The sequence below is a fragment of the Silene latifolia genome, chromosome 2 (genome assembly GCF_048544455.1).
Source record: "Silene latifolia isolate original U9 population chromosome 2, ASM4854445v1, whole genome shotgun sequence".
NCBI lineage: Eukaryota > Viridiplantae > Streptophyta > Magnoliopsida > Caryophyllales > Caryophyllaceae > Silene > Silene latifolia.
In genome coordinates this window covers 52,019,689-52,041,370 of record NC_133527.1, presented here as the reverse complement: position 1 = coordinate 52,041,370, position 21,682 = coordinate 52,019,689, and the positions used below count along the sequence as shown (strand labels likewise).

Below are 21,682 nucleotides of genomic sequence, written 5' to 3'. Positions count from 1 at the left end.
AAAGGTCGCGTTGGATCCTAAGAATCCGAGCATTAAGCACTTTTTTTACTTTTAAAAATGTTCCCAAAAACTTTCCCAGCCCAATCAGAGAGCACGAGACTAAGGGAAAGGAGTTTTGAGGGGACACAATCCCTAGAGGACAACCAAGAAGACTCAACGGTTGGGAAAAAGCTGGGGTAAAAAAATCAAAGGGATTCAAACTTGAAGGTTTTAGGATGGTGGCAATCAGACATGGAAGATCTAAGGATAATCGGACAGTGGTCAGAGGACAGACGAGTAAGATGGCAATTATGGGAATTCGGGTGCCGGTCAAGCCACGATAGGTTAACCCACACACGGTCAATGTGCTCAAAAATAGGGTTGTGATGCCTTTTATTCGTCCAGGCCAAGGTCAATCAGATTGCAAGAGTCCATGGTTGCTTTAAAAAGGTTCACCCTATTCTATTTGATACTACGACCTCCAAGTTTTTCCGCAGGTCCAGTAACTTCATTAAAATCTCCTATACACACCCAATGATTATTTAGGTTTAGGGAGAAGGCACTCATGTGAGTCCATAAATTAACTCTATGCCTAAATTTGAGACTAGCATAAATAGTAGATAAAACAAAAATAAATTTACTAGAAGTAACTCGAGGCACCACGTTAATCATCTGGTCTCTTTTGTTGACAAGAGTGATAGCAACATCCTTAAAATGATGATCCCACCAGTGAACCCAGCTGGGTCCAGAAATTACCAAGAGTCAAAGGGAAGCCTACGCACGATAGCCATGGAATTAGAGGAGTTGACACGGGTTTCAGAGAGGATCATAATGTAGGGCTTGTGAGCATTGATAAGGTATGAGAGATGGGTATTAAAATAGGTCCAGGCAATGCCGCGACAATTCCAGTAAAGAATATTCATATTGGGAGGGAGAGGGAAGAAGTTAACTAGCTCGGTCTGAGCCTCCAGATTTCCCGCATCCTCCTCCACGTCTAGTTATTTGCCTAGGAAGGCGCTGTAAACTTTGTTGGTTGAGCTTGCTAGAGTCATGTACAACTCTCTGCAACCCCAATCCAGAGTAACCCAACTTAGCCAAAGGTCCAATTGCCTCATCTGGATTGAGATTCGGAATACCTTCACAGTGTTGGAGAAGCTTGCCACTAGAAGATCCCTCTCCATTAAGGTCAATAACAAGACCGTCCTCAATCGAGGCAAAATGGGCATAGGGTCCAGAAGGAATTCCAGTGCTTCGGGGACCACCGGTCTCAGTGGGGGATGGTCCTTGAACTGGACAAACCATAGGAGGAAACAGTGGAGAGCGGGAGGCAGGCCCTTGAGATCGGACAGGTCGGGAAGATAGGCTAGTGCTATAATCTGTTTGATATTTGGGTAGTGACTAGGCTTATATTTAGGCATTAAGGAGGAGGGAAGTAGTATGGATTGGCAAGGAGAGAGCGAAGGGTTGGGGCGGTTACTTGAGGTGAGATGAGGCGATATTCGAATATGAAAGTTGTTTGGTTGATCGGGACTTCTGGTAGGGTGAGAGGTGGGGGTTGGAAGGACGCCTTTAGTGGAGCTTCGGGGTGGAGAAGAAGGACAATCAGAGGGGAAGGAAAGGTCGTATCGGTGTTGTCTTTGTGAAAGAGAAGATGAGGTGGGCAATATGAAGACGGGAAGTGGCATTGAAGGAGAATTAGGTCTGATTTCATTTTGGTGAGGTGGGTTTAACTTGTCTGGATTTGAGGAGTTCTTTGGTTTACTGGGTTTAAGGGGAGGGGAGAGGATAGATTTAAAAAAGAAGCCATGGGGAATGGGTAGGGTAGGTTAGTAAAGGGGGGGTTAAACGACTGAAAGTCAAGTAAAAAGTCAAGTTTGAAGGAGGATAAGGGGGAAAGTGTACTGGTATTATTCACTTTATTAAAGTGACCTGGGATAGAGGGAATGAAAGCTTGATTTAGGTGGGGTGCAGTTTTTGGAGTAAATAAAGGAAACTTACTTTTTCCTCTAAATGGAACAATAGTCGAAGTACTTTCATGTGACGTACTTGGAATTGGAGTTTGGGAAAAACCCGGATTTGTGCCATCACTAGAGACTTTTATGGGACCATCCTACGTCGGAGCGTCGTTCTTGGCCACAAAAGATCCGTTGCATCTACTTTGACACTTGAAGCAGAACACCTGCTTATCGGCAAGTTTGACTTCTTGACAAAAAGGCCCAATCCACACTTTAGTTGGCGGTGGCCGTGATTGTTCAAGGTGGACAGACAAAAGAGCAAACCTCGCATTATTGTTATTTAACCCATTTGAATCAAATTTGATAAACCCACCTAGAGAATTGCCAATTGCCTCGAGGATATCAATACGATGATACTTAATCGGCAATTCAGGAAGGATTATCCAGGTTGGGACTAAGCCGATTGTCTCCATGGTAGGTTGGAAATTGGGACACCAAGCTTGAATATGTAAGTAATGACCACGAACTAACTAGGGACCATTATTTTTGATGTTGTGTAGATCGGAGGCATTTTCAATTTTGCACGAATAAAATCCGTTTCCCAATCCAATTAATTTGATCGGGTTACAAAATTTCCATAAGGAGCGAAGAGAGGTTGTCAGATGATTCGAATCAATTGATTTCCCAGTGAGTTTTATGATAAGAGTGTTTTCCCAAGTCAATCTAATAGATTTGATTAGCGCTAGAGGAAGATTAACTCTGGGTTCCGCAAATTTTGGGGAAAAACTCGAGGGATTTGATTGGAGGGGTGTAGAGGGATTTCTCGGTGGGTTGTTGATTTATGGGCGCATCATCGACCTGGTGAGGTTAGATTGGTACGATGCTGCCGGAGAAGGGGAAGATTAGGGTGTGAAGGAAGTAGGCGGTGGTGGGGATGATAGGTTGGGTTATTTGGCAATCGTGCAATGCTTTCTTCAGGAGATCCTTAGTGGTCGTCGGAGTATTAGGGATGGAGTCGGGAACTCTTGGCGGCCAACGTAGTGGTGGGTCAGGTGGGTTGGGATTGGATTTTATTTCCATCATCACTTATCTCACTTTTTCACTCTATCTCACATCTGTCACATCGATTTGGTACTTCAACTTCTATTTCCTTAAAGCTAAGAGTATCTTGGCCGTCTTTTGTGTTACACATAATAGAAAATGTTCAAAAAAATGAGTCAGTAATAGTAGTGAAAGTAATTAAAGTAATTATAGTAGTAACGGGGTAGCGAAACTAGTAGCAGTAACAACGAGATCATTCACGAGTAGTGAAAATAACAATAATAAAAGAGAAAATAGTGAAATTAACAGTAGTAGCAACAGAAATAGTAAATGTGTCTCATAATTTGATTGATAAAGTATATTAATCATAATTTTAAGAATTCTAATAATAAACATAATTACATTTCATATTTTCGTATAAACAAAAATTTACGTTAAATTTAGGTAGCGCGGGCGGGGCCGAACACCAACACTGTGCTTTTAATAAAAGAAGGGAAACCAAGTTGATGCATGTCATATGAATTCCTAGATCAAGTCCGTACAAGTTTACGCGATGAGTAAACAATAAACAAAGCACCTAAAGTATCCTAAAACATAGCGATGAGGACCCAAAGTATCAAACACTAGCCTTAAGGACCTGAAACAACCTTCCGTTAACTTGCCGTTTCTCCATTAGACAAGGCTGTGAGAGTGTGAGCCACCACAATTAAGAAGACACACTGAAAAAAAAGCAATAATAAATCAAAACATAGGGTACAGCAATTAAGTCAAAACAAGATCAAAGAATGTGTTTAAGTGATTATAGGATAAACGAAATTCTATCTTATGAGGCTAATTTCAGCTAGTTTCATTGAAAAATTCTAATTTTTATTTGAGGCGTCTTAAAACAAACTCTATCAATAAAACTTGTAAATTGTTTATCGAAACAGAAGGCTTCGTTCCCGCGCTCGTGGCTGCACATGGCGTTAAACGCCCTTGATTCTCATTTTTCTTTCATTCTATATTTCTCCCATTTCTTTAATCATTTAGTCTACCTTAAAACGGATATATCCGTTTTAACAGTTAAACAAATCAACTATTATACCATTTGAACATATAAGACAAAGTTTTTTTTTTTGTATTTTCTCATACATTATACTTTTGTCTTAGGCTTAAGTCGGATATACTTGTCTTAAATAAAAATTTGTGTTCTTTAATATTTCGAACAAATCATTCTAAGACTTTTGAAAATCAAAGGAATGAGTAAATATTATATGTTTTTGAATTGTTTTAATTTTCACACACGTATTATTGATCATAAAGATGATGTAAAAAATAACAGGAAAAAATGAACGAGGTTTTCAGTAAGCAGAAGTGAGATGAAGAGAGAAGAGACACAAGTATTATTGTAGCAATGAATGAGCAATAATACGGTTTTATTATACGTATACATACGATATAGTTACGATTTTAATTATATAAATTTAGGTATATTTAGTAAAATTCCCGTATATTCGGTACGAATTTCATCAATACCGTATCGACAATATTTAAAAATGGATAAGGATACCAACCCTAAGTATAAAAGTAGAACCATGTAGTCATGTACTAGTAGTATTATTATTGATTATTTGGAACTGCTTCAGTTTTTTTTAATTAGGGTTAAGGTGATAACATTCTCAAAATAAAATGTTTCATTTATAAAAAAGACGCCAAGACGGAATATGTGACATTTCCGAAACGAACGAAGTAGTAATCTTAAACCAATATTCCCTAATATAAACTCAAATAAACATAAAGATCAACTAATAAGAAGATACAAAAGGAACACAAATGACTAATAATGCAAACAAACCAAGTGTTAGCAAGCTCAGTTACATTTGACGGAATAAGAATTTGAGGTCCTTAAAGCTTTATCTTAATACTTTGGGTCCTTATAGCTACTTTTATCTAAAGTTTGGGTCCTTATAGTTTACTTTACTCGGCTATTTAAGCACGTACTGGGATTAGCATTTCCCCATCAAAAACAAAGTTATCATTATGGAGCCAATATATCTCCTTAGCATTTGCATCACGAATATTATCGCTCTTCTTTTTATCACTTTGATTATGTTTCGCCAACGTTCAAAAAGAAGCAAAGCATCCCAAATTCCTAGCCTACCCCCAGGAAAATTTGGTTGGCCCATCATCGGGGAAACTCTTTCTTATGTCTCTTGTCCAGCAAAATTCGTACGTGACCGTATGGACACGTACTCCCCAGAGGTCTTTAAGACCTCGTTAGCTGGGGAAAAGACTTTAATTTTTTGCGGTCCAAAAGCAAATAAATTCATCTTTTCAAACGAGGGTAAATTAGTTAATTACTGGCTGCCTAGCTCTGTCGCTGGCGTCCTTTCTTACCCGAAACCCAATGCGGATTTACCATACGGTAAACCCGTGAACGAGTTATCGTACAAACTCCTTAGACAAGAGACTATACAATATTACGTACCCATGGTAGATTCTATGGTACGAAAACATTTAAGTGCATTTTGGTTTCCTAATCAGGAAGTGCAAGCGTACACTCTTGCAAAAGAGTTCACCTTTGGACTTTCCTGTAGGGTTTTCGCCAATGCTAGTCTAGGCCAAGTAAAAGACATTTCTAAACCCTTCTTTTCTATGCTTGATGGACTTTTCTCGGTACCCATTAATTTTCCGGGGACGCTTTATTACAAGGCTATGAAGGGAGGGAAACTTGTTAGGGAAAAGCTTGTTGAGATTATTAAGGAAAGAAGAGAGGAAATATCAAATAATAATAATAATAATAATAATAATAATAATAATAATAATAAAGAACTAGACTTGCTGAGCAGGTTGATTTTGGATTCTAATAAAACTAATAAGGATTTGAGTGACGATGAAATTGCTAGCAAAATCATTGGTCTCTTGTTTGCTGGGTTTTATCCTACTACCACAACTATTGCTTTTTTGATTAGTAACCTTGCAGACAACCCCCATGTTTATGAAAGAGTTTTCCAAGGTAATCAACTGTTTTTATATTATATTTCGACTTTTAAATTGTGTACTAATTTTTTCCTTTTTTACTAAGTTTTCATTGGCTTTGTAATCAAATATAATGACCATTTATAAAATTGTGGCATATTAACGATTTTTAACATGTTTCACTAATGAGAAAGTCTCATGCAAAACCGTTTTAAGTATAAAATCAATAAATAAAACGTAATATGAGTAGTTAATTTAAAAATGTTTAAGCCAATTAATTAATGATTTTACATTATATTCTTGTGTGAAACCACCTTTATAAGAATTATTGTTCACAAATTAATATGTTATTATTGGTGTTTTGTAGATAGCATATTGAAATAATATATTGAGATGCAATATACTAGTTAACAATATGCTGCTCCACTGAGGATATTCATGTCCTTGTTATTCATTTTAAAAACATGCATTTTTCACAATATTAACACTTATTTATATATATGTCGTCACTACTCACTTGTTTATAGCTTTATTGTGTTATGACTTAGAATTTTTTTTTTTTTTTTTACAGTTGTAAAGAAAGAGAGTTTACATACTAAAAGTATAGCAAGAGAAAATTATATGAGTATTTATTACTTCTACATAATTAAATCATACGGTCGTAGAATTCTAGTTCGAGTTTTGACTTTACATTGAAAAGATTCCATTTAATAACTCACAAAAGAAAAAAGTTTCCATTTGATTGAATTACTGTTAGAGTTTACAAACTTACGAAGGTATGATCCGAGTTAAAACAATATCAGTCACAAATTCTTGAATCGTGAAATCATAAGACTCCACAGTCCGAATCGATACACATACACTGATACCTATTCAAATCGTTTTTGTGATACAACAGAACAAATAGAGATTGCAGTATCAAAAGGACCGGAAACACCACTAACATGGGCCGATCTTCAAAAAATGAAGTACTCATGGAACGTAATATGTGAGACAATGAGACTTGCGTCACCGGTGCCGGGAAATTTCAGAGAGGCCAAATCTGACTTCACTTATGCAGGTTTTTCTATCCCAAAGGGTTGTAAGGTAATCTCTCCGTTCTCAATCATTTTTTATGATCAATTTGTTTTGACATAAAAGACCATGTAAAAGAGAAAAATAATTAAAAATTAAAGCGTTATTTCATATGTCCATTTGGTCATATTATCACATGTTCACTTACCTACTTGTTTAAAATTTATCAAATAAAAATAGATAAAAATTAGGGTTATGTACTTCTCAAAATACTCTAAACTATAATTTAACTATCAATATACCCAACTAATACACCCCTTCTTTTTAATTAGAATTGGTCTTTTATTGACCTGTAACATTAGGTTAAAGCAAACGTGGGTCTCACCTTTCTATAATCTTCATCTCCCTCCCCCCTCTTTGTGCAAAACACTGAACTTTGGTATCCTCATTTCAACCCAGAAAAGCCCATTTTAAATTACCGAAAAATTAAATCAAAAGCCCTAATTAATACTTTAATCACCAACTAGTGTAGTTCCCGTGTTATAGCACGGTACTTTTTAGATTTATTTTATAAAGAGATATCATCAATTAAATTATTTGCATAAATGTAGTATACTTTTAATTTAATGTTATAATCTATATATAATATTAATAAGAGGTTAAAAAAAAAGTTTGCTACCATAAGAAAGACATTTTAAGTCAAGTTATTTTTTTACTATTAAAAATAAAACAATAATTTTATATCGTTACATGCAACTAATTTATGACATTTATAGTATAATTATTAAGTTAGAAGTATAACTTTATTAAAACGCGTATTGACCTTAAAACGAAAAGCGGTAAAAACTATTCTTCGCGTCGAAAAAGACGATTTACGAATTATTAAAATAATGTTTTCACTTTTGTATTTCTAATAGAAAATACATAAGTGTTTTTACATCATTCAAAAAATAGTCCATATTACTAAGACAAAAATTTACATAATAAATAACCGATGATTTCTTACAAAAGGGGTAAAATATAAATATAATTTAAATTTAAATTTATACGAAATCAAGTTCACTCATCTAGCTTATAATATGACATGTAGAGTCCAAAAGTATTGGCTAAAATAACTTTTACTTTGATAGATGAGATAAAATAAGTGGGCTACGTATAAGGTCCACAATTTACAATCCATCAGATCTTGTTGTGTTAGTAGTATCCAAAGAAATAGGCCCAATTAAGAAGAAGTTTTTTTAGGCGGGAAAACTAAGAGAATTTTTATTCTCTTAGTAGTAAGGGGATTTTCACTCATATGTTCAAACAAACAACACACTCAATTAAACAACAGTTAAAAAATACTAAAAAATTAACCTGGGTAAAAGTACCAAGATCATGAGACATTAATAAACCCATTGATATTGTTTTATTTATCATCATGAATGCTATAAGAATATCAAATTTTTATAATTTTTAATAATATGTAACTAAAGATATTCACGTTGCAAAATGTGGCTCGACAAGTGTGATAAAGCAATTGTTACCTTTGATTTGGATGGGAGGAAGTATATGTTAAGGTTTGGATCATAATATATCTGTCATCTAATTTTTGTATGAACAACAAAGGTACAATAGGTTGCTCGGTACAATAGATTCCTTTGAATTAAATGTGGTAATATAATAGATTCCTTTGAATTAAATGTGGTAATGAGATGTGTTAGGATAACGTTCCCTTAAGATCGTCTTAACATCAATTTTTCATAAGTCATAACACATCAATCAATACATACATACATACATATTATATATTAATTCCAGAAACCAAGGGACTTTAATGTAATTAAAGAAAGTTATACAAATTAATTATACTATATAGTTTTAAATCACTAGCACCGTGTGATGGACCCGATTAAGGGATCTCAAGGCAAATACTATATAGTTTGGGTTAAAAGTATAATATAAAGATGCCTTGATGAAGAATACTTATGGAAACTACATTAAATTAAAGTAATTAATTTTAGAAAACACAATAATATAGTAATTTTCCTTAAAATTAGCATGCCCCGCTTATGGAATTATTTAGTATCATCATAAAATTATAAATTAAATTAAATGTAGTCAAAGTTATAGTAGCAGCAACGGGATTAATAAAATTTAACAGTATTAATGTGGAGTAGTGACAGTTATAATAATGACAGTGGGAGTAGTGAATGTAACAACGAATGTAGTGAAAGTAACAGTGATAGCAATGAGAAAAAGTATGAACAATTAAATAACCAATCGACTCAAGGAAATATTTTATTAATTTAAATACAGGCTGGATAAAATTAATGGGAATAATGAATTTAATCGAAAAAAATAGAGGAATTAGTAAAAGAAACAATAGTAACAACGGGAGTAGTGAACGTAATGATATTAACAAAGAATGTCGTGAAAGTAATAATATTAATAGCCGAGTAGTGAATTTGTCTCATAATTTCAAAATAAATTTTACATTTCATCATAATTACAAGATATGCTATAGAAAAATATATTACTAATAGTAAACGTGTGAGTAAGACACCTCCAACATAGTTTATTTCATTGAAAATAAAATTTAACGGTAAAAAAAGATAGCCCGAGCGAAGTCGGGCACCAAACCTAGTAATTACTTTAAAGAAAAAGCCGTGAAGATATGTTTTTGTCTCGTCATATTGTGACCAAAATTAAGTTACATATAGGCTAAACTTGTAGTTGACCCTAAATATTGGTACAATGACTCATTTTTTATCATAATTTTCCAATATACCTAAAGATTACAGTTTTTTTTTTATAACACTATTCATGGATTTTTTTTTTTTTTTTTTCTTTTTCGCTTAGCTTGTTTATCTCTCAACACTATAAGGAAAACGCCATGTGTTCAAAATCCTCACACATATTGTCGAAACATGTAAATTTAAATAAGATATATATATGGTGTAAGTTAAATCAAGAAATATATAGAGAACAAATTTTTTACAAGACATTATTCAAAGGGAAATGAAGTTCCTCACGTTTTTCTTAGGTTTATCCAAACTTTTCATAACATACATTAGGGATAATTTCTAAAGTAACCATCGCTTTTATTTTCATAGGTATTTTGTAATCAAATGATTTGATCCTCTTATCAAGATTACCTAGACAGTTTTTCAAGAGAATGCATGTCTATTATGTAAACCTAATGCTGCACAGACTAAAACTTAATAATTGTTAATAACATCCATAGGTTCATTGGACAGTACATACAACACACACAAATCCTGAGTATTTTCCGGATCCGCTGAAATTTGACCCATCAAGATTCGAAGGGAGTGGACCAGCGCAGTATACGTATGTTCCTTTTGGAGCCGGACCTCGTATGTGTGTTGGTAAGGAATTTGCTCGGATAGAAGTTCTGGTTTTCCTTCACAATGTTGTCACTAAATACAAATTCAAGAAGATTAACCCGAATGAGAAGATTATCTATAAACCCGATCCAATCCCCACCGAAGGTCTACGCATTTTCCTTCAACGTCACGACTGCTGAATATATAATGGAGCTCCATGTCTAATGCTCCTTTTATCCCGATTTAATCTCTTTTTAATTTTCAAAATTTGTGATTCACGAATTTTGAAGAGTAAGATGATTAAAGTAGCATGTAGCCATGAAGGAATACTTCCAATTGGATCTATTGTACTACTATGTATCCATTGAATTGAGAAATACTTGGATAGACCCGATATATAATATATGTATCACAGCTTGTACACCTTTTCAAATAAAAGATTGGGTGATGCAGTAAGGTGATATGCATGTCGGGTGTACCTGGTATTTTTTCATTTCAATTTTATCATTTCGTTTTGTTATTATATATAACCTTGTATTTATGTCGTGTAGTGTGAGTTATATTTGATGTTGTCTTATGAGTGTGTTGTTATATCAAAAATCGTATGTGGTGTCTTAGTAAGTACTATGTCTTTTGCACAATGATAGTTTGACATAAGAAATTGCTAGTGGCAAGTTGATATTTAGAACTATATATCGTCTTTGATTATTTCCTCTTTTATATACAACTTGTACTGAAGAATTAAAAGGAGTTGGATACGGATTCAGTGAAATTATTTTTTTTTTTGACAGCCGATGAAATAGATTCCTATTATATTCTCATAGCCCGTCGAGCAAGGTTATGAGCTCTTCGGTGAAATTATTTGGGTACATAACTAAAACATAAACAACAAAAATGAGCAGATAAGAGAGAAATATCTTCCAACAATCCTTTAACTGAATGGTGTTTGCATCCTGAAGAGTCTATTGATCCAAAATACTCAAGAGGGGGGGTGAATTGAGGATTTAAAACTTTTTAAAGCTTTTTCGAATGTGCGTATGTAATTGATTATTTAAAGTTTATTGGTTAAACTTTAACTAATCAACTAACGATAGTAAGCAAAATAAACGAAACAAACGAAAGAAGAAGAGACACACGGATTTTTGAAGTGGTTCAGTTTCACAAGTCGAAACCTACGTCCACTATTCTCGATTAATAAATTTAGTACCTTCCTACGGATTACAAATTTACTAACCCAACTCGTACAACTAACTCTAGCTGTAACTCAATGAGTACCGTTAAATACTCGAGTGACTAACTACTTACGCTAATAAGAAAGCACTAATGATTCTAACAAAGGTTCACGTTAATGAACAAGTTAAGAAATCAATCTAAGCACTATTATCTTATAACGATAAATGAAGAACAAGTATACGAGTTTTATGACACACGACCTTTCAAAATTGCAAATCGGTTTTTATGATTAAAACACACGGTTTGCTTTTTAATTAAGAAAACAATTTTTATGCTTAAGGTCTCTATCTTAGATGTTGTAAAAAGCAAAATATTTATAGGAAAGGAAGAGGTAGGCTACACGGTTCCTATACGAACCCTAATAGCCGAAATAATAAAATATAATTACAAATTATATCTTCTTATTATCTCTTTCCTAAAAGCCTTAAAAGATAATAAAGAATATTCTAAAAGATAGAATATAATCTTTCTAAATTCATCTTTACTATAAATTCTAAGATTATGATAAGATTTCCTAAAACAAGAATATCTTTTACCATAAATGAATATATTAAGTAAGATATATAAGATATGTAAAGATCTTTATTATAGAATAAAATCTTTACCTAATATCTCTTAGGTAGCACGGCATATCATGGCTCATATGCTCGTGAATCATGCAAACCCTAATCTTAATATAATTAGAATTTAGGTTTTAAAGAGTGGCTATATGGAAACCCTAATTAGTAGTAAAGTCCAACTCATAAGTTGATCCATCATAACCATCAATTAACGCTTACCATAAAACCGGACTCCTCACTAAACCAGGCTTTATAAAATAAATACTTTCATTAAAACATTTAAGATAAACTTTAAACAATAATAAAACGATTTTTGAAAAGTTTATTAGTCGTGTATAAAAACCCAGCATTTCAATGTTATAGTAGAAGAGCTATAACATTGAGCTCTTTAACTAATAAGGTTATAGCTGTGAAGCTATAACTTTACTAATCAAGAACCTTATTCTTGATTACCTATTATGAGATAATCACCTATACTATTCTAATCTTCAAGGAGATCTTCGAGTATAGGCTACGTCATCATCCAAGCGTGATAAATCTTTAGACGAACTTCATCTTCACATGATACTTGAATGAATCTTGAATTTGTTTGATCTTGAACGAAGGCTTGAACTTCTTATGCAATTGTCACAATCCTCTTTGTTGCTCGTAATAGGTTAGTTCTAAAATACTTAACAAACGATTACACGCAACAAGTATATAGAATGTGAAACACCTTGACATCATCAAAACATAAACATATAAACTATTATGGTTCAACAAATTCCTCCTTTTTGATGATGGCAAGTCTCCTAAATTTGTGATTAAGTAAAAAGTTCCCCCTCAATATAATACCATTATCTTGATAATAAAGATTAACGCAAGATCAAAACAAGTTTATCAAAACCGAAACTTTAAGGACTTTAAGAGACAATTGGTCTTGACAAGGAGCAAGCTTAGGTAGATGCTTACTAGAGACGTTCTTTCCCTCTCTTGACATCATCGAAAAGTTAAGAACAAATCAAAAATGACTAGAATAATATAAGACGAGACAAGAGATAAAAACGCCATAAGAAATAAAAATAACACGCAAGACTAGAAGCATCCAACGATAATTAGCATACAAACTAAGAATTAAACATGTTTAAAGCCAAAGTGGGCCGAATGAACACATGTCTAATAGAACACTTGGGCCATAACCACAAGTGCATTGCCAAAATGGGCGGAATAAGAGTTTGTTTAACACACCATTAAGAAAAATAAAAGAAAAGATAATTAAGGTAAGGGTTAATGAGGGTAGGATGAGAGGAATCAAATGTTGCGGGTCTTATACGGGTTCACGTAGTCGGGTCTAGTACGGTGCTCCAAAGCATCCAGACGGTCGAACGAGCTCCGAACCAACTGTGAAAGAGTACCAATGCGCCTTTCAAAATTAAGCACCTTCAAGGAAAGAGCCTTTGTAGCTTCCAACGTGAGAGCTTGATCACCCGCCATTGCTTTCCCGTGCATCACTAAAGCACCACCCTGACTCGTAAGGAAAGTGAGACGATCACCGTGTGGGAACACTTCCCCACGAATAGCCTTCAACTCCCTCTCAAAACCCGCTAACCTTTTGTCTACGTCCTCCATCCACGAGTACACCCGACTAGCATCCAAACCCGAGTCTGGAGACCGAGACGGTCCAACCCGTGATAATGCCGTAGCCAAACTAGCCGAATGCTCCTCGAATTTCTCCATTAAACCACTCATAAACCCCTCCAACTTCGACTCCATAGCTCCTAAACCCGAATCCACCGGGGCTTTCTCAACATCCTTTGCAAGAATCAACTCGGGTCCATCAACAACAAGACCCATGAGCTTGATCAATTCGTCACACATACAATCCGGAGCACTAACACGGTAACTGTCAGGCCCTACCACTCTCTTAATTTCCAACAAACGGGATATCCACATACCATACGACAAATCGATTGTAGTGCTCAACTTATCCTTAGTGACCGTAAGACTTGTTTGAATTATACGATGCAAAACGACACTACCCAAATTCACCTTTTGACCTTCCAACCAAGAATAAACCATTATTGCTTCATAACTTGACACCTTATCACGGCCTCCTCTCCTCGGCACCACTGTGTTCCACAAAAAATTTAAGAGGAACTTGATCTTAGCCGAGAAAGGTCGGACCACGATATTGACACCCTCCGTCATCTCCTCAAAATACTTCTTTACTAACAACTCCTTCTCACTCACAACATTAGACCACTCAAGACTCGGATTTAATTCGATTCCTTCGTCGGGAACCGAAAAAGCAGAGCAAAAATCTGACACAGAGACGGTAACTTCGACTTCATTAACAACCGCATGCAAGACACCTTTCTTGATTGACACACTAGCAAAGAATTGTACCACCTCAACTGGGTATATAGGACCCGAAAACTGACTAATGTGACTCCACCCTTGAAAGTCAAGAAAATTAACAAAGAAAGCAAGAGCGGGTACACTAACCAACCAAGATTTCGGATAATACCGACCACCATGAATGGAATGCCTCAAAACTCGATTAACCAAGATGCTTTCATCATGAGTAAGCCGAACACGATTCAACCCTTCCTTTGTCGCGGCTTTCGAAGCATCCCTAAGCAGAGTACGAGCAACACCGTTCCGAACTATCACCTCGGGTTCCTCCACAATAGCTTCACTATCATCAACAACAACTTTATTTTTACCCTTGAAAAGACGGCGTCTTTTGCCTTCGGAAACCGATTCATCCCGACTACGAAACAGGGGGGAGGTTGAGTTTGGTTGTGGTGAAGAATGATTCATGGAATGAGGATTATGCGGTGGTAAAAGTGATGTTTGGTTAGGAAAGGGACGGTTTTGGTGGTGACAGGTTGAGGATCGGGTGTTTTTTGCATGAGATGAATGCATGATGATGTTGATATGTTGAAAAAGGGGATGATGGTGGTTGTTTGAGTAAAGAGGAAGAGTTGTAATGATGGTAAAAATTTGGAAGAAGAAAAAGTAAGCAAGTGGGGATGGGTGGACGGGTCACGCAAGGGTAGATATAGGTGTAGGTTTTAGGGTTAACAAGTGGAGGTGTAATATGCTAAGTGTCTTTAATTAGGAATAGGAAAGTGATAAGTATGGAAATTTATGGTGATAAGACATGAATTAGGAGGTTGGTTTGATATAGGAAATTTGAGCCGTGTACTTGTGAGCTTTATTTGAGAGATTTTTGTGTTTTGGAAAGATAAAAAAAAATATGGTGTGTTTTATTTATTGTGATAAGAATAAGTTTGTATATCAATTAAATTCTAAATAACAAATAGAATCTTATGATACAAATATTTCTATAACGAAATTATTCATGCAACGCAATATACGGACACAGTCATACAATCTTAACTTAGCTAGTCAGTCATAAAAAGATTGAACAAATACAGAAGCTTAGGTACCACTGATTAAACCAATTTCCAACCGTAAAGTCTCAAATCGTTCTCTAGCTAATGATTTTGTCAAAATGTCTGCCCATTGTTTTTCAGTACTACAAAATTCAAGTTTTATATTCCCCTTCTCAACATGGTCTCTAATAAAATGGTGTCTTATTTCAATATGTTTGGTACGTGAATGTTGTGCGGGATTTTTAGAAATAATTACCGCACTAGTATTATCACATAAAATAGGAATACATCCTACATCAACACCATAATCACGTAATTGTTGCTTAAGCCATAAAAGTTGAGTACATACCAGTCCTGCAGCAATATATTCGGCTTCAGCAGTTGAGAGAGCAACCGAATTTTGTTTCTTCGAACCCCACGTGATGATACACGGTCCGACAAATGTGGAGACACCCGACGTGCTTTTTCTGTCTAGACAACATCCTGCGTAGTCGGCATCAGAATAACCGACTAGATCAAAATTGCACTCCATTGGATACCATAGGTATAAGTTAGCCGTTCCAATTAAATAACGTAAAATCCGTTTTACGGCCGTCATATGCGATTCTTTGGGAGATGATTGATATCTCGCACAAATGCATACGCTAAACATAATATCAGGTCTACTTGCGGTCAAATATAACAGTGACCCAATCATCCCACGGTAAGTAGTTTCATCAACTGATTTACCGTTTTCATCCAATGTCAATTTCTTGTTTTCGACCATTGGCGTAGGCATGGCGTGTGAATTTTCCATTCCGAATTTCCGAATCAACTCTTTGATATATTTCTGTTGATGGATCTTAATGCCTTCATCTGTTTGTTGTATTTGCAAACCTAGGAAGAACTTCAATTCTCCCATCATACTCATCTCGAACTCGGAAGTCATCAACTCATAAAAATATTTGCATAGGCTTCGGTTGGTCGATCCAAAGATGATATCATCGACGTATATTTGAACAACCAAAAGGTCCGAACCCTCCGTCTTTAGAAATAGGGTTTTGTCGACGGATCCTCTACTAAATCCACTGTCAAGTAGAAACTTGGATAATCTGTCGTACCAAGCCCTAGGTGCTTGCTTCAATCCGTATAGGGCTTTATCTAATTTGAAAACATGATCCTCAAATTTGATATTCTTAAAACCAGGGGGTTGTTCAACGAAGACTTCCTCTTGTAAATTTCCATTCAAGAATGCCGTCTTGACGTCCATCTGGAAGAGCTCCATTCCCTTGTGTGCGGCGAAAGCTATCAGAAGTCTAATAGCTTCAAGACGAGCAACAGGTGCGAAAGTCTCGTCATAATCTACTCCTTCTTGTTGATTATACCCTTGAACCACCAATCTTGCTTTATTTCTGACAATGACTCCGGCATCATCTAATTTGTTCCTGAAGACCCACCGAGTTCCAATGACTGTACGATCTTTTGGTCTAGGAACTAAGTGCCAAACCTTGTTTCTTTCGAACTGTTGTAGCTCTTCTTGCATAGCTATAATCTAATCTGATTCAGTAAGAGCTTCATTGATGTTCTTTGGTTCGATCATGGATAGGAAAGAGTAGAAAGAGCAGAAATTGTTCAAGGAATGTCTTGTTTGAACACCCTTCTTAATATTCCCAAGAATATTATCCATGGGGTGTGCGTTCTTGTATTTCCACTTCGTCGAAGTGCTTGGTTCTTCATCGTTATTTGAGCTTGACCCGACTCCATTTGGTTCAGAATTAGAGGAAGTTCCCCCTCAATCCAATCCGGGTGTTGTGTTTGAGCCGATTATAACCTCGGACTCTACACCTTGATTTGGATTCAATGTTACAGTAACATCATCTATAACATTGGTTTGGGAGTTCTTGTCTTGAGTCAATGTTATAGTATCATCAACTACAACTTTGCCTTTCTCCTTTTTATCTTTTGAGGAACGATCAAGTTCATCGTTTATTCCCTCAATCTCATTAACCTCTAATTCCAAATCCGGGGGATTGTCTCTTGAAAGACGAAAGTCGGGTTCATCCAAGTCTTCTTCCTCATCCTGTAATGGCTTATCGAACACGTTATCTTCATCAAAGATAACATGGACACTTTCTTCAATACAGAGAGTTCTCTTATTGAAGACTTTGTAAGCCTTACTATGATCTGAATATCCTATAAAGATCGCCTCGTCACTCCTAGGGTCGAATTTACTTAAACGGTTCTTACCGTTATTATGTACAAAACATTTACTCCCAAAACAGCGAAGATGGGAAATATTAGGTTTTCGACCTCTAAGGAGTTCGTAGGGGGTTTTCTTGAGGATAGGTCGGATCATAGCACGATTATGGATGTAGCAAGAAGTACTTATGGCTTCAGCCCAAAAGTTACGAGGTAGACCACTACACAAGAGCATTGTTCGTGCCATATCTTCTAAGGTTCTATTCATACGTTCAACGACACCGTTTTGTTGAGGAGTTCTTGGTGCAGAAAAGTTATGCCCTACACCATTAACTCTACAGTATTCTATAAAGGTTTGGTTGTCAAATTCGGTGCCATGATCCGTACGAATAGATACAAGATTAGTCTTATATTTGTTTTGAACACGTTTCATAAGACAATCAAATTCATCAAAAGTTTCGTCTTTTGAATGAAGAAAGATAGGCCATACATACCTTGAGTAGTCATCTACAAGAACAAAGACGTACATGGATCCTTCTCTACTCCTTACCTTCATAGGTCCACATAAATCCATGTGTACCAGTTCCAAGGCTTGATTTGTGCTTACTACTCTTTTAGGTTTGAACGATGATATTACTTGTTTGCACCTTGCACACGTGTCACACATCTTTTCTTGGTCGAACTTGATCTTCGGCAATCCCTCAACCAAGTCCCACTTCTTGAGTTTATTCACGGTTAGTGAGCTAATGTGACCGAAATGTTTATGCCATAAACATGGATCATCAAGTGTAACTTTCATACACGAAAAGGAGTTAGTAGGCACAGCATTTAAATCCACCATATAAACATTCCTTTTTCGGTGGCCTTCAAGAATAACGTTGCTAGTTCCTTCAATAATAATGCGACAACTATCAGTATGAAAAACTACTTTGTTACCTTTGTCGCATAGTTGAGATATGCTAAGCAAATTGTGTTTTAGACCATCCACGAGGTAAACGTCACTGATTGCGTGAGATTTGGAGATTCCGATTTTGCCAACGCCAATAACCTTTCCCTTTTTGTTATCCCCGAACGTCACTTTCCTCCGTTGAAGGGATTGAGTGAAAGAAATAGATTCTTATCTCTGGTCATGTGTCTTGAACATCCACTGTCAAGATACCATTGATTGTTTTCTTTCACTTCTTCCTGCAGAAAGGATTAGATACAGTTTTTAGGTACCCAAGCTAAGTTGGGTCCCTTATGATTAGTTACTCTATAAACTAAGTCCTTTCGAATCCAGACTTGTCTAATGACCGTTTTTCTAACCCTTGGTTTATTTGACTTGGGAGGAGTTCTAGGGTTAGGGTTTTCTCTAGGTCTCGGAATTTCTCTAGGTCTCTTTTGGCTATCTGCCTTGTGAATAGGTTTACTGGGTTGAGATCTACAAGGTCTTTTTGAAGTGCTAGGTTTCTTAGAGTAGTCAAAGGCCATGTCATAGAACCAATGGAATTTATTGTTCCTTTCTTCGTTAGGTTCGTTAGTAGGGGTTTCCTTATCCTCGACAACTGTGTCAACAGTTTTGGCATGTTCGGCATTTTTTCGTAAATCATGAGCCTTTTTGACACAATTGATTTGGATATGACCCGTATGACCACAGTAATTGCAAATCAAATATTCAGGACGATCAGCATACTTCCTTTTTCTAAAATCAGAATCTGAAGGTGTTGATTTGCATTTAGAGTGATCTCTACGGCTGTAGCACTCATGTCCTAACCCCATATTCATATTATTGTCAGATTGTTCGGTTAGGAAGTTTAGGACTTTTGTGCTACCTTCCCACTTGTCATGGACCTTTCTAGCGTGTAGAAGTAGGTCTTTTAGGGTTTTAATTTCCTCTTGACATTTCGTGTGATCTACATCATTTTCCTTTTTAAAGTTGTCAAGAAAGTCTTGGAATCGTTTGTTAAGAATGAACACAACATCGGTGTGGTGTTTCTTAACATTGATCATATCGGTCTTAGATTCTTTCAATTGCTTTGAGAGAGAATCTCTCTCTTTCTTTTGATCCAAGATCACTTCTTCATTAGAAGTGACCTTAGTTTCCAAGAGTTCTTCGACTTTTCTAAGTTCTAAAGTTATAGCTTCATTAGCTATAACTTTGGCTTGAAGGTGCTTGGTGTTAAGCTTTAGGTCGGAAGTTATAGCTTCATTAGCTATAACTTTGGATTCTAATTCCTTCTTTTCAGCCATAGTAGAATCTGATGTTGTAGCTTTCTCAGCTATAACTTTAGATTTCAACTTCTTAGCTTTAGTCTTGAGAGTACGATTCTCTTCTGCGATTTCGAGAATTTATTCCTTTAGATCTTTCAATTCCAAATCCTGTTCGTGACACTTATCAAGAGATTGTTCAAAGAATTCAATTAAAGCACTTTTAGACAGTTTTATAACACGTTTCTTAAGCTCAAGATAACTTACCTCTTCATCATCGTCTTCATCTGATTCTCCAAGAAGGCAATAGTTTGAATGAGAATTTGTGCTTTCATCGTCACTGTCGGAGATTAGGTCAAGACTCACACTCCTGAGACAAAGATTTGCAACTTCGTCGTCTTCAGATTCCTCGTCATCTTCTGAATCAAGGTCTCCCCAACACGAAGCCATCATAACTTGCTTGAATTCTCTCTTTGTCTTCTCACGTTTTGTCTTGTCCTTTATCTTCTCCCATGTTGGACAATCCTTGATCATGTGACCAGATTCTCCACACTTGAACCAACCTCTATTTGCGAAGGATGACTTTGAGTCATTAACCTTTTTGTTGAATGACTTGTTGTTATTGTTGTTATAGGATGATTTTGTCTGTTTATTTCGAAAAATATTATTTTTAAAACGTCATGCAAACAAGACAGTTTCATCCTCTAGGTCAGAGTCCACTTCTTCGCTCTTTAAGGCCATACTCTTATTGCGACTTGGTTCAGCGTCGTCTTTGTTAGGAGTAATTTCATGGGCCATGAGAGCACCAATGAGTTCTTGATAGGATAGGGTTTCAAGATCTCGTGATTCCTCCATTGCAGTGACCTTAGCACGCCACTTCTTAGTCAGGCTCCTAAGAACCTTTCTAGCAATGTCCTCGGTACAAAATTTCCTACCTAGGTTTTTTAATTCATTTATTATACTTGAAAACCTTGCGGACATACTATCTAGAGACTCATTATGCTCCATGATGAATAGCTTATATTTTTGCATAAGCAAATCAATTCGGTGCTTCCTAACAATGGAAGTACCTTCATAAGCTAATTCGAGCCCATCCCATATCTCCTTGGCCGTGGAACATGAAGAGAACCGATCAAACTCAATTGAAGTCATTCCGTTTTGCAGAAGACTTATTGCTTTGGAGTTCTTTTCGGCCTTCTTGTAGTCGGCCTCGACATAGTCCTCTTCTTTCTTTTCATAGGTAGTGCCTTCCTCGGATGCAACAAGGATTTTGTGCGGTCCGTTTTGAATAATCCTCCAGCACTCCCAATCGTGTCCTTTCACATAGTGAGTCATCATGTTTTTCCTTAATCCGTAATTCTTCCCATCAAAGACGGGACACTTGAGATATTTGGAATCCATTTATCACGTGATAGGCAACGGAATATAAAACGATAAGATAAATGAAAAACAAAATAGATCAGCCTCTTTGCGGTTAGGCAATCAAGAGCACGAGGCTGTGATACCAATTGAAGAGTCTATTGATCCAAAATACTCAAGAGGGGGAGTGCATTGAGGATTTAAAACTTTTTAAAGCTTTTTCGAATGTGGGTATGTAATTGATTATTTAAAGTTTATTGGTTAAACTTTAACTAATCAACTAACGATAGTAAGCAAAATAAACGAAACAAACGAAAGAAGAAGAGACACACGGATTTTTGAAGTGGTTCAGTTTCACAAGTCGAAACCTACGTCCACTATTCTCGATTAATAAATTTAGTACCTTCCTACGGATTACAAATTTACTAACCCAACTCGTACAACTAACTCTAGCTGTAACTCAATGAGTACCGTTAAGTACTCGAGTGACTAACTTACGCTAATAAGAAAGC

General features: G+C 36.0%; 1 protein-coding gene across 1 annotated transcript; it reads left to right on the top strand.

Annotated features, from left to right (window-relative positions):
• The first annotated feature begins 5,057 nt into the window (after positions 1 to 5,057).
• On the top strand, positions 5,058 to 10,877 carry LOC141629636 (beta-amyrin 6-beta-monooxygenase-like). The gene is made up of 3 exons (XM_074442612.1): positions 5,058 to 5,970; positions 6,832 to 7,019; positions 10,174 to 10,877. Exons 1-3 carry the CDS (start codon positions 5,064 to 5,066, stop codon positions 10,471 to 10,473), a joined length of 1,395 nt encoding a protein of 464 aa, XP_074298713.1. The 5' UTR covers positions 5,058 to 5,063; the 3' UTR covers positions 10,474 to 10,877.
• The last annotated feature ends 10,805 nt before the right edge of the window (positions 10,878 to 21,682 follow it).

Excerpts from the sequence above, each read along its gene's own strand:
- LOC141629636 (XM_074442612.1), top strand. The coding sequence starts at position 5,064 with ATGTTTCGCCAACGTTCAAAAAGAAGCAAAGCATCCCAAATTCCTAGC. Across the intron at positions 5,971-6,831 it reads TTATGAAAGAGTTTTCCAAG|AACAAATAGAGATTGCAGTA; the intron begins GTAATCAACTGT and ends GTGATACAACAG. Across the intron at positions 7,020-10,173 it reads CTATCCCAAAGGGTTGTAAG|GTTCATTGGACAGTACATAC; the intron begins GTAATCTCTCCG and ends TAACATCCATAG.